At 42.7% G+C, this 13,284-nt stretch overlaps 1 protein-coding gene across 2 annotated transcripts in view; it reads right to left on the reverse strand.

The window, feature by feature from the left end:
- Window positions 1-12,837, reverse strand: part of PHEX (phosphate regulating endopeptidase X-linked) — a 235,341-nt gene extending 222,504 nt beyond the window's left edge. For both annotated transcript variants that reach the window (XM_049767418.1, XM_049767420.1), the window contains exons 1-2: window positions 12,636-12,837; window positions 2,854-2,922 (exon numbers count right to left, since the gene is read on the reverse strand). In XM_049767418.1, the coding sequence (XP_049623375.1) occupies window positions 2,854-2,922; window positions 12,636-12,753 (187 nt within the window). In that variant the 5' untranslated portion in view covers window positions 12,754-12,837. The remainder of the gene's footprint in view (window positions 1-2,853; window positions 2,923-12,635) is intronic.
- Between the last annotated feature and the right edge of the window lie 447 nt (window positions 12,838-13,284).

The following is a 13,284-nucleotide window of genomic DNA, read 5'->3' on the forward strand; positions in this document are numbered from 1 at the left end:
TCAAAAATCTCTACTTCCTATGTCTCCAAAAACCTTAGCCCAGCAAAAACACAAGGTGGAGGAAGTTTCAAACTGTGAGGATGCTCCCTGGTGCTCCAGCCCAATACAGGATATCCTCTAATCCCAGGGGACATGCCAAATCAGCTGCTCAAGCTGAGTAAAAATGGCCTGGGGATTCCAAAGCTTTATCCTGCTTCCAGGAAGAAATGGTGAAGCTAAATTGGTGGTCTTGTAAGAGTTATGTTATGAAAACAGAGCAAAGCAGGAACAGGATAAGAGTTACCCAGCTTCCTGGCATCACATCACAGATGGGGAGAAGTCAGAGAATTTAATTCTTCATCAAGAACTGGATGAGGGGCCAGAGATATGGTACAGCATGTGGAGCATTTACCTTGCCCTGATCCCGGCAGCAAAAGTAAATACCCAAACATGTCTATGAGCACAGAGCTAGAGGAAAATTCTGAGCATTGCTGGGTGTGCTCCGCTACAGTAAGAACTGGAATTGAAAGAATTTGAATCCCAGCCCTATCACCACCTCAGGTGACATCCTGGACCAGTTGTTCTGCCTCTAAGGCCTGCTCTTCCCTAATATAAGTAGGCTTGATTATAGCACCAATTTCTGTTGTTATTGAGTTAGCCACAGCTATACTCAAGGGTAACTCCTGACTCTCCACTCAAGAATTACTCCTAGCAGTGTTCGGGGGACCATATGGGATATTAGTGATCTACCCAGGTTGGCCATATGTAAGGCAAATGCATTACTCGATGTACTATCACTCTGATCCTAATAGCACCAATTAATTATTACATTTACATGGAGAGAGAGAAAGCAGAGGGGGAGAGAGAGTATAGCATCAGGGCACTTGCCTTGCATGCAGCCTACACAAGACAGACCCAGGTTAGATCCCCAGTACCCCAAATGGTCCCCCAAGCCAATTTCTGAGTGCAGAGCCAGGAGTAACCCCTGAGTGCAACCAGGGGATGGAGGAGGAAGGAAGGAAGGAAGGAAGGAAGGAAGGAAGGAAGGAAGGAAGGAAGGAAGGAAGGAAGGAAGGAAGGAAGGAAGGAAGGAAGGGAGGGAGGGAGGGAGGGAGGGAGGGAGGAGGAAGGAAGGAAGGAAGGAAGGAAGGAAGGAAGGAAGGAAGGAAGGAAGGAAGGAAGGAAGGAAGGAAGGAAGGAAGGAAGGAAGGAAGGAAGGAAGGAAGGAGGGAGGGAGGGAGGGAGGGAAGGAGGAAGAAAGGAAGGAAGGAAGGAAGGAAGGAAGGAAGGAAGGAAGGAAGGAAGGAAGGAAGGAAGGAAGGAAGGAAGGAAGGAAGGAAGGAAGGAAGGAAGGAAGCCAATCCTTCACAAATGGACAAAAGGGCTGGGCATCATCTCCTAAACCCTCCATAATTGAAACCTCCCTAAAAGTCAAGATGGCCTCACTTCCCTCCCAGCTTATTATTGGTTTTTTGTTCTTGTTTTTAGTTTGTTTGTTTGGTTGGTTTTGGGGTCACACCCAGTGGCACTCAGGGGTTACTCCTGGCTATGCACTCAGAAATCGCTCCTGGCTTGGGCGACCATATGATATGCAGGGGGATCGAACCGCATTCCTTCCTAGGCTAGCATGCACAAGCTAGACACCTTACCGCTTTCGACACCGCTCTGGCCTCCCTCCCAGCTTATCAAATTCATCTTCAACTAAATTGCCTTTCTTCCCTTCTAGTGCTTTCAAGTCTTTCCTCCCAGAATACATCTCCCACTTCAAGAACCTCACAGAGAAGTTCTTATGTGTGACAAGATTGTGTCTGTTTTTGAAAATCCTTCCCAAGGTATTAGAGCACACTTAGTGAAGTCCCCAAATTCACAGATACCCTGGGGTACCTCCCTCATCCCATGCCCCTAACCTGACAAGCTCTGTCCATTCCAGGCCCTTCTCCCCAGCTTCTGCCTTCACCTGCAAAGCCCTGACCTTCAGCTTCACTAGCTCATACCTTTCATTATCCAGGATCCCTACAAAGACACTTTTTCATGCCCATCAACCTAGCAACCCTATCATATGCCAATACATTGATATATTTTAATAGTCTCATACTCTTCCTAACATCTACCACAATGGATATCTTATTCTGTACTAATGCCGCCTGTCTGTCCATTCACTTACTTGGTTTGAGTTCACTGCTGTCCCCAAACCTAAATGGGAGCTCACAATTGGTGAGTTCATCTCTTGCAGCCAAATGGGAAGTTATTGCTTTGGGAAACATACTATTGTACTACAATATATGTTTATATGTTGATATGTTTATAGTTTGTTCTGCAATGAGTTTGATCCCCAGCAAGACAGGGTCCACCGAGCACTGCAGGGAGTAGCCCCTGAGCAATGCTGGGAGGAGAGGAGATGGAGAAGGGGAAGAGAGAGAGGAGGGGGAAGGGAAGAGAGGGAGGAGGGAGAGTGGGAAAAGGAAGAAGAGGAAGAGAAGGAGGAGGAGGTGAAATGTTCAAGTTGTAACCTGGAATAGACACAGCCAACTCACTTCTGTTCAGAAAGGTGCTTAACAGAAAAGGCTCTATAAACCATGTCTAGTCTGGTCTTCGAAGAGGCCTTCCCAATCTTCTGAGCTTTATCCTAATGACCTTCAAGTGACTTGAAATACCATAAGCTGTGTTTTGCACAGAAAAACAAAACAGGCAATCTAGCATTACCTTACCTCACATTGAGACTTGGAAGTAAACTTGAAATTCTAAAAAACATGGCATCTCGTACCTGAGAATTCTCAAGTAAAGCCGAATACTCAAAACACTACCCTGTTTTTTTTCCCTTATTCCCCCAGGTACCATAATTATTACTTGACACAGAGCGGAAAACAGACTTACCAGCTTCGATGCACGCTGGCTTCAAGCAGTACTCCTGTTTAGCTTGGAAATTTAAGAAACCTTGACTCACTGCAAAAACAGACAAAAATAAATGACTGGCTTGTAACAGACCACCAACAGGTAACCATCAGGCACACACACACACACAGGACATAGGTCGTCAGCTCCCCACTTTTCAGTGTCCACCCAAAATGCTAAACTTTACTGTCACATGACCAGGCTCTTCACACTGACTATGAGTCCTGCATATGTCCAGCCAGTGGGAATAACTGGCAACAGCTGCACTGCAGAGGCTTCCTCAGACTTCCTAAATCACAGGTCAATCCAAGTCTGCAGCTCACAATCCCTCCAGGTGATTCTGTTTGTGTAATGGTTTTTTGGACCATGCCCAAATGTGCTCAGGGATTACTCCTGGCAGGGCTCAGTGACCGTAGGGGGACTGGGGTCAGCTGCAGTAGAGGCAAACACCCCACCCACTCTACTAGATTTCTAGGTCCTCCCAGTGGTTTTTTTTGAACCTTTGAGCAAGTAAGAGAATCACAAGGGCAGCTGATCTCCAAAGCTGCCATCACTAATTACCTTTAAGTCACCTAGCTTCCCTCTTTATTGTTTACAACTATATTAGGAACACATAGGTCTTATCCTTTGAGAAATTCCAGAAGAGAAGAGGAAAACAAAGAAAGCTTGAGTAGCATTTAAAGTTCTGAATTTTTATCTTCTGATGAATCTAGTTCAAAAGAGCAGGTTAAGGCACTTGCATAATCTAAGGCACCAAATATGTCTTCCCATCACAGCACCTTCAGAGTCACTTCTAAACACAAGGCCTTCTAAACACAAGTCACTTCTAAACACAAGTGCTGGGCACTTTGGGGGCCTCAAGCACCCCTCCCCCAAAAAAAGAAAACCAACCAGATTAATTCTTGCAGTCATCTAACTAGAGACTCATCAGCCTGTCCTGTATCCCATTACCCCTCATTCCAAACAAGGGCCACCTGAGAACCAACCTTCCAACAGCTCACCCAAGAACAAAAGCCAAGGAAGGGAAGGAGCCTTCCACTCGTAATTTAATTACCCCCATCTGGCTGGCAACATTTTAAGAGGTTCTGAGAACTACAACATGATTTATATGTAAACTATGGGTAGCACCTGGGCATTAGCAGCTGTGAGCTTAAGGTTTCAACATCATTTTGGGTAACCAAGAAGTTAGGAGGGATTTATTACTGCTGTTTCTCCAACGGAAACAAGGAAACATTTGGAGATGCAAAGACAACCTAGATAATAAAACGGGTCTAAGGGGAGAAGCCAAGGGACCAAGGAGGTATTTCCGAGGAATCCTCATCGCCAAGACTGGAAAGCATGAGAAGCTGGAGGTGGTGCTGAGCTGTGTATACATTGGGTATGAAGCACTCTCAGCATCATGCTGTAAGCCACAGGCCCAAATACATAAATTGCATAAAATTATGCCTCTTGTAGAAGCAGACTGTGGGGGGGGGCAAACAGAAAGCATGTATTAGTGTAGGGAAATGGACACTGGTGAGGGACACCTAGTGGACACCCTGTGCTCAAACATTGTATATCTGCAACCCCATCGTAGAATAACTATCATTTCAAGGCAACCATATAAAAATAAAAACAAAATGTTGGTGGTCAGAACGATAACACAGCAGGTAGGATATTTGCTTTTTGTACGCCCAGAGTTCAATCCCCAACATCCCATATGGCCCCATGAGTCTGTCCAGAGTAATTTCTGAATGCAGAGCCAGGAGTAACCCCTAAGTGCCACCGAGTATAGCTCCAACACCAAAATAAATAAATAATTTTTAAATGTTTTAATTACAGGCCTGCTCTTTGCTTGCCCGTGTAGCTGCTCGGTATTATTTGTTATTCTACAAGAGAACCACTGTCTTTGTTCTCTTTTCTGTTCCCATTCTCTATATCACCATGTTATCTGTTACATGATAATTTTGTTTTGTTTTTGTTTGGGGGCCACACCCTGTGGTGCTCAGGGGTTACTCCCTGCTCTGTGCTCATAAATTTCTCCTGGCAGGCTTGGGGAACTATATAGAATACCAGGCATTCAACCTGGGTCCGTCCTGGGTCAGCAGCTTGCAAGGCAAATGCCCTACTGCTGTGCTATCACACCAGCCTCCTGTTACATGATTATTTAAGAAAACCACTGATGGGACATCACAAGCCTGTTTTTTTTAAGAAGTAGCTTAGAATAAATATGTTTTCATTATTTAAAAAAACGCTCATCCAGGGAGCCGGAGAGATAGCATGGAGGTAAGGCGTTTGCCTTGCATGCTGAAGGATGGTGGTTCGAATCCCGGCATCCCATATGGTTCCCTGAGCCTGCCAGGAGCAATTTCTGAGTGTAGAACCAGGAGTAACCTCTGAGCACTGCAGGGTGTGACCCAAAAACCAAAAAAAAAAAAACACTCATCCAAAAGGATGCATACACAACGCTATTCATCACAGCACTCAGTACAATAGTTAAGAGTTGGAATCAGCCTAGATGCCAAACAACAGACAAGTACATCATGAAAATGTGGTAAAATATACAATGAAGTGTTACATAGCTGTAAGGAATGATGCAATCATACAATTTGCTGTGACATGGATGGATCTGGAAGATATATATGTCAAATGAAGTAAGCCAAAGAAGAAGAATAAATACAGAATGATATCACTTATATGTGGTATTTAGAATAACAGCATGAAAAATGCAATGCTTTAAACAGGGGTTGTCAAGAACCCAAAATATAGTAAAGAAAAGGAAAGAAATTGAATGGAGGAGGAGAAACACAAATATGAAATGATGGGGGACAGAAGCCAAGAGGTGCATTGGTGATGTTAATAAAAAGGACAGAACTAAATATTTAAGCAGAGTCAACAACAACGAAATCATGAGACCCAAACTTTAACAACCAAAATTAAAAATGAGCCTGTTATTATAGCAGGCTGGGGCATAAGGTGGTGGTGTGGAATGCATTCTGGGAACATTGCATGTCTGAAACCCAACTATGAATAACTTGTAAATCACAATGGCTTAAATTAAAAATAGGGAGGGGCTGGAGAGATATTATAGTGAGTAAGGCACATGAGGAGTGATTCTGAAGTGAAGAACCAAGAATAACTCCTGAGAGGCTGGAGCAATAGCACAGTGGGTAGAGCATTTGCCTTGCATGGGAACTTGACCAGCCTCGGTTCAATACCCGGCATCCAATATGGTCCCTTGATCCTGGCAGGAGGGATTTCTGAGCACAGAGTCAGAAGTAACCCCTGAGCACTGCAGGGTGTGACCCCAAAACAAAACAAAAGAATAACCCCTGAGCATCGAGAGTCTCACCCAATAACTGGAGGAAAAGAATCAGGACCTATTAGTACAGGGATTAAAGGGCTTGTATTGCAATTCAGCTGACCATAGCTAGATCTCTAGCTCCACATACAGTTGTCCAAGCATCAACAGGCAACACTCCAATGTATAGAGCAAGAAATAACCCCAGGTCATGACTGGGTATGGCAAAAAATTTAAAATGAAAATGAAAACAAAGACATGCTAGATAAAAGCATATGTGTGCAGATACTGATTAGTATAAAATCCAATATTATCAGTACTAAATATTAGTATAAAATTTGAATATTCGGGGCAGGAACAGGAAAAAATTTGAATATTCCTGGGTGATGGAACAGGGGAACTTTTTCTTTCATTTTATTACCATATATTACCAAATGTATTTTTTAATTAAATCACTGTGAGATACAGAGTTAAAAAGTTGACAGCTGAGTTTCAGTGATACATATTCCAACACCAGTGTTAATTTCCTGCCACCGATTTTTCTCTCCCAATCCCCCCACCTCCAGCCTATGGCAGACACTTTTTCTTGTTCGTTCTCGCTCTCCTAATCTCTCTTGCACTCTTCCCTTTTTTTCTTTTAGGCACTGTGGTTTGCAATACTGTTAGTTCCTAGGTCTTTGTTGTTGTTTTTTTAATTTTTTTGTTTTGGGGCCACACCCAGTGACACTTAAGGGTTACTCTGGGCTATACGCTCAGAAATTGCTCCTGGCTCAGGGACACCTGGGATTGAACTGCGGTCCATCCTAGGTTAGCGTGTGCAAGGCAAACACGCTACCGCTTGCACCACCGCTCTAGCCCCAGTTCCTAGCTCTTGTCCAGAGTGGTCATTTCCATCTATTATTGTGATAGTGGTCCTTTCTCTGTCCTAACTGCACTTCCTCCATTTCTACTTTAGGTATTATTCTCAAACTATAGGTTTTTATTTATTTAATTGATTTTTAAATTTTATATTAAAATATGTTTATATATAAAAATACCAAAAATTCTAATGAATACATTTTTGTGCTATATTTGGTGATGCTCAGGGACTATTCTCAAATTGGTGCTCAGAGGTTGGTCCCTGCATTGCCTGGGTGGGGGCATGTGATAAACTGAGGATCAAACCAGATTCTCCTGCACACAAAGTACATGTGCCAACCCACTGGTCTATTTCTGCAGTTCTTTGTGTTATTTTATTATAATAAAAATCCTATGCTGTCAATCATAGCCATTTTGTGACACTAGACAATACCTTGATCTATTTGGTTTTTGCAGTCTTAGGAATGAAACCAGGGCCTCAACATTCAAAGCAAATGATCTATTTATTGAAAGCTAGTTAGAAAAAGGAATGGTTAGTTAAGGACTGAGTCCCTACATGCAAAATAATTCTTGAACCCAAACTCTTGAATACAGAACTCAAATCAGGTCTTTACCCAACAATGAGGGAATAAATATTTAAAATAAATTAATTGGAATCAGACCCAAACCCTCAGAGAAGCGCATTAAATCCTGGCATGGGGAGGCTGTTACTTAACAGTCTACAAATATACGTGGATCAACGAGATTATACCATGTGATGGTGAATATAAGGGAGAGAAAAGGATAACCAAGAATTAATTTTTAAAAGAAAATGCCACATTCTACCTGGTTAGAAGCATCTATATTCCTGGGGCTGGAGCAGTGGCCCAAGCAGTAGGGCATTGCCTTGCACGCGCTGACCTAGGACAGACTGTGGTGCGATTCCCCAGCATCCCATATGGTTCCCCAAGTCAGGAACGATTTTTGAGTGCATAGCCAGAACACACACCAGGTGTGGCCCAAAAACCAAAAAGAAAAAAAAAGAAACATCTAATCTATACTCCTTCCCCCTTTGCTTACCCTCATACAAACCCTTTTCTAGCCCTTCACTCTCTCATCCCCATCTGTTATTACCCCACATTTAACCCTTTTTACCCTCAGGTCTTGATTCCTCACAAACCAGATCATTCTCCCCACTCCAGCAAGCTGCCAACCACCTCCCAAAGTGAAAAGATAGACTCTCAGCCAGAGAAGAAACCAATACTTTGTGGCTATTGATTTGCTCTCAGCAGGCCTCTTTTCTTCCACCTCCATCTACTGTGGACCTTTGCTTGCTACCAGTTTCAGTCTCCAGGACATTTCCTGATAAGTGACTGCTGGGAGCCGTTTTTGAGACTTCACAAGGCCAAATCACAGGTTGAAGCAGTGATCTGGATTTTACACCCCTCCCCGGACTATCTCTAAAGACTTAAAGGGGACATGTATATCTCCTCTGAATATTTCTTTAGATGTATTCCCTTATTGAACATCCTCTTATATAGTGACAATTTCCCCCATTGTGGTTGTGTGTGTGTGTGTGTGTGTGTGTGTGCTGTGTGTGTGTTATCTGTTCAATAAGGAATTCTGGTAGAAAAGTCTCTCTGTTTAGAGTTCATGTTAAAACCATCTTAGGGGGGTTGTTGGACTTGTTACTTCGGGCCCCATATGCACCTATAATACCTTGTGGCATTGTTCCTTTTTTCATTAGGCACATTAAAACGGAAAAATGTTACATATGCAAACAATGCAGCCAGAGAGATAGCATGGAGGTAGGGTGTTTGCCTTGCATGCAGAAGTATGGTGATTCAAATCCTGGCATCCGAGCCTGCCAGGAGTGATTTCTGAGTGTAGAGCCAGGAGTAGCTCCTGAGCACTGCTGGGTGTGACCCAAAACCCAAAAATAAGATATGCAAACAAATTATTATCTAATAGAGATAGGAAACACAAATTTTATAATGCAGTGGGACCTCACACCCTGAACATTGTCATAATGACTTGGCTTAGGCCTCAGAAGAACAGACATTGCCCATGCACCCCTGAACCATGGATACCATGGAAACAACCACAGTTATCTATACCATCACCAGGAAGCAAACTTTTATCAGGGAAGACCTTACTGCTGTCCTGGCATCGACTTACTCCAATGAGGGTTCTTTTGACACTCAGACGACTTAGCAACAGCAACAACCTGCTTTCAGAGCAAGGTTCTCTGCATTCCCCTCTAATGGTGAAATGAAACCAGAAGATGCTCTACATCACCCTGACTTTGATGTAGGATCTGCACAGAAACCAGGATCTCTAACTACAGAAACCTGACAGCAACAACCTTGATTGTGTGAAAAAGTTTTACTGGGACCACAGAGAACTTGGGGGTTGGGCAACCTAGTATGTGTGGAGCCCAGAGTTGGTCTTATGCCAGAATACTTCAGGGGTAAGGTTTCCCTGTATTTAGGCCAAAGGCTTTTTCCTTTCTATTTCCCTCCATATTTTGCTGGGCGTATGCAAACAACTGCCACACACACATACCATTTTTTCCCTTCACTTTACATACCTTTTTTACTGCATTTTTATCTCTTACCTTTAAAAAGTAAAAGAGCTTATTAAACCTTCTGCTATTGTTTTAATGAGTTCATTGGTGAAACAATAATATTCACAAATATACTTGCTGCTGAACTTTTTCTTCTTTCTTTTCTCTTCCATTTTTTTAGTTTTTCTTTCTATTTTCCATTTTTTGATAACTTTGCTTTATGTCATCTTGAAACAAATATATTATGGTCAATTATGTCAACTATGTGATGATTTTTTTTCTTTAAAAAGATTTTAAAAAAGGAAACATCAGGCCAATGACTTTTACCATTTTGGGGGGTTGTACTGGGTCTCTTTCAGCTTTTGAGGAAGCCAGCACTCTATCTTGAGCATGTTCTTTTTTTCTTTTTTCATCACAGGCAGTTTGATTTTATTCCATTCCTTTTCTCTTCCATATGCTTACCTCACATGTACTTCTCTGTTAATCTTTCTGCTACTCCCCTTTTTGCTTTTTGCTTCTTCTTTCTTCACCTCTCCCCAGCCAACTCTTTTATTATTTATTTATTTATTTATTTTTATTTTTTTAATTTTTTTATTTTGAATTATGAGAACAAAGATGCAAAGAAAGAGGACAAGGGAAAGTTACAGTGGAAGGACAATCGCCCATAACAATAATTCTCAGAAGTCCCCTTGCTGATATCTTAACTTTGAACTTTCAGCCAAAGAACATTAAGATAAATAAAACAGAATCCATGTACAATTACTTTGTCCCTCAAGTCCCCAGATTGTAACACATTATAATATTTCTTAACAGCATACAAGGCAATCTAAAGCCATAAAAGTTATATAACTCCTTAAACATTAGAGGCATAGTATTTTTTACATTTCCATGTGAGCATGTTCTCTTTTTTTGTTAATCTATTCCTTTCCCTTCCTGGGAATTTCTAAGTAAAACCTGTTTTTACTTCTAAAATTAAAATATTTTGTAATGCAAGAAAAACTCTCTGAAATTCCCATCTTGATGCACTGAGTGAAATGTGGGAGTAGCAGGAGGTGTTCTACAGTATGTATTGCTCCCACTGTTGGTGACAGCCACCATCAGCAGTGGAAAGCCTAGCCCATCCAAAAATTTGTGGGTCATTGCAGGCAATTTCTGAGTGCAGAGCCAGGAATAATCCCTGAGCGCTGCCAAGTGTGACCCAAAAACAGAAAAGAGAGAGTAAGAGAGAGAAAAACAGAAGGGAAGAGGATGGAGGCACAAAGGAATTTGAAAATAAATTGGTCATATGTGCTCTAGTGACCCAGGTTTCCAGAGAATACCTCCAGGCCAGTGGCAACAACTCTACGCAGAAGAACTATGTTTAGAAAAGAGATTGTCCCAAAGCCTGGGGTGCAAAGAAGTAAAGAGCGATGCTAGCAATTGCAGAATGTGACCCAGACAAAAGAGTCTTCTGTTGAGCTGGAGCAATAATACAACAGGTAAGGCTTGATGCAATAGTCCCAAACTTGACCCCCAATACCCTATATGGTCCCTGAGCCCACAAGGAATGATCCTTTTGGACCTTGGTATGGTCCAAAAACAAACCCCCCAAAATCTACTGCAATGTCAATGCAAAAATGCCTGTCGGAGAAGAGCACCTGAGTTAGAATAGTGTAGTAAGGTCACAGTGTGACAGAGCCTGGAGGACTGGTCAGAAGAGTGAGTTAGTGAAGAGATGTTGGAGAAACAATTCAAGCATGAGTCCCTCTGAAGCATCCCTGAATGTCCACAGAGAATGACTCTGTCAGCTGCAACAATGCTGCTCACACTTGAGTTTGCAAACAGATCACCTTGGGCTCTTGCAAAACTACAGCTGGAAGCCAGCCACTGGAGGGTGTAGCTCAGACTCCCAGAAAGCAGAATGCCAGCAGCTGGTGCAGGGAGCAGTCGGGGAATAGCAACTGGGTCAAGATGACACCACCACCTTCTTATTCCCTCTCGTTCAAACTTCTGAGAGGTGTGTGTGTGCAGTGCGAGTTCAGTGACTGGCAGACTGCAAAGTTCACTGTTTGGTTTTATGCAGCCCAGTGAGAGCCACAAATTCAGCTGTAGGAGTAGGATCAGCTGAAGCCAAAAGCAAATGACCTATCCTCAGCCACAGAAAACAGAGAGAGATGGGCTGCTCTTCTTAGATTTCAGCCATAGCGTCCTAACTTTTCATATTTAGTTATTGGTTTCCCCCTGCCAGAATAAACATGGCCTTTGTACATCCTGTACAAGAAATAGTTCCGGTTTGCTACAGTTCAAACTGTACCTACAATCCCATGTGTATATAGGGCTTGTTCCTACAACATTTTCAAACCAATCAAATGGGGACCAACTGTGAAAAAACTACAAGTTCAAGTGCTCCCACAGTGAGGACATCCTCCCCTCCCCCTGATACTGAACTCTTCTTCATCGGTGTATGTTTTGCCCTCGTGTTAACCTCTGGATCCATCCTCCTACCAAGAATCATGAAAAGAACTGAATCGCAATACCATTTAAATAGCGTGCGGAAATTCTTTGTTTTCCTTCCTATTAGATTTTGTATCAATTAGAAAGGAACAGAATGCCATGAAAGGGACATTTTAAAGATGGATTTGGACTTTGTGAGCTACGTTTCATGACTTCAGGCAAGCACCAAAACAAACAAAATGGAAAGAAATTCCAGCATGGATCACAATATAAGTGCCTCTCCTCATAAAATAAGAGAAAGTATCTGACTGAGAATGCCTACACACTTATTTTGCTAAATCTAATACATAAAACATTGTTTTTGCCCAGTGCCACCAAATCCTCCTGCCACTCAAATCCTCCTGCCATTCAAACCCACTTCATACCCACTTTAAATTCTAGGCTGTGCATTTTGTACTCTGATGTGTTTATTTATTTAGCCTCCTACAGGAAAAGGCTGATTTCTATTTGTGTACTTAGTGGACACTGAGGATGCATGATATACTGAGACAAACAACCCTTTACCTGTACGTGGCGCAGTCTGCTACAATCAAGGAGATTTTGCTGCCCTTACTTGCCCAGCTCCCTGGCATTGAATACTCTACTTACCTAGAAAGAGGAGTGTGCCCAGCACCACGGTGCCACCAATGAACACACCCAGGATGATCTTCGTGCCTCTGTTGGCTGACTTTCCAGGTGCCACACTGCTCCCTGTTTCTGCCTCCATTTGGGAAGATGCAGAAGCCACTCAAGAAGAACGTCACTGATCCTGGTGTGCTGGCTGCTCTCAAGAGTCTGCAAGGTGTTGACATCCAAGATTCCTTTGCCCTTCTAATGGACAGTTGTAACAAGTTCCCGTCTGGAAATCTCGCCTTGCCACCCTTGCTCAAAGAGTTCTTCACAAAGGCAATTCAAGAAACCCCAAATATTGGTTGCCTTGGCTTTTCCCTTCGCCAGACAAAACAAACAGTGGTTGCTTTATCTTGGGGCTCGTCCCCCTAGCAAAGTTCCTCTCAAGCAATATTTGGCAGGCTCCTTTCTCCAGCGCTCTGAGTGTGCATGTTTTACTATGTTACTGAACAGATGTTTTAGCTATTTAAATGTATAGTCACTTGGGGAGGAAGAAAAAAACAATTACTTTATCAAAACTGGATTCTGGTCAAAACTCCCCCTACCTGGGATAAGTTAGGTGGAAAGGATTTTCCAGCCACTTCAAGATCTCCAGGAATCACAGGATTCTTTAGTAACTGTCATTCTG

Source organism: Suncus etruscus, chromosome X, assembly GCF_024139225.1.
Source record: "Suncus etruscus isolate mSunEtr1 chromosome X, mSunEtr1.pri.cur, whole genome shotgun sequence".
Classification (NCBI taxonomy): Eukaryota; Metazoa; Chordata; class Mammalia; order Eulipotyphla; family Soricidae; genus Suncus; species Suncus etruscus.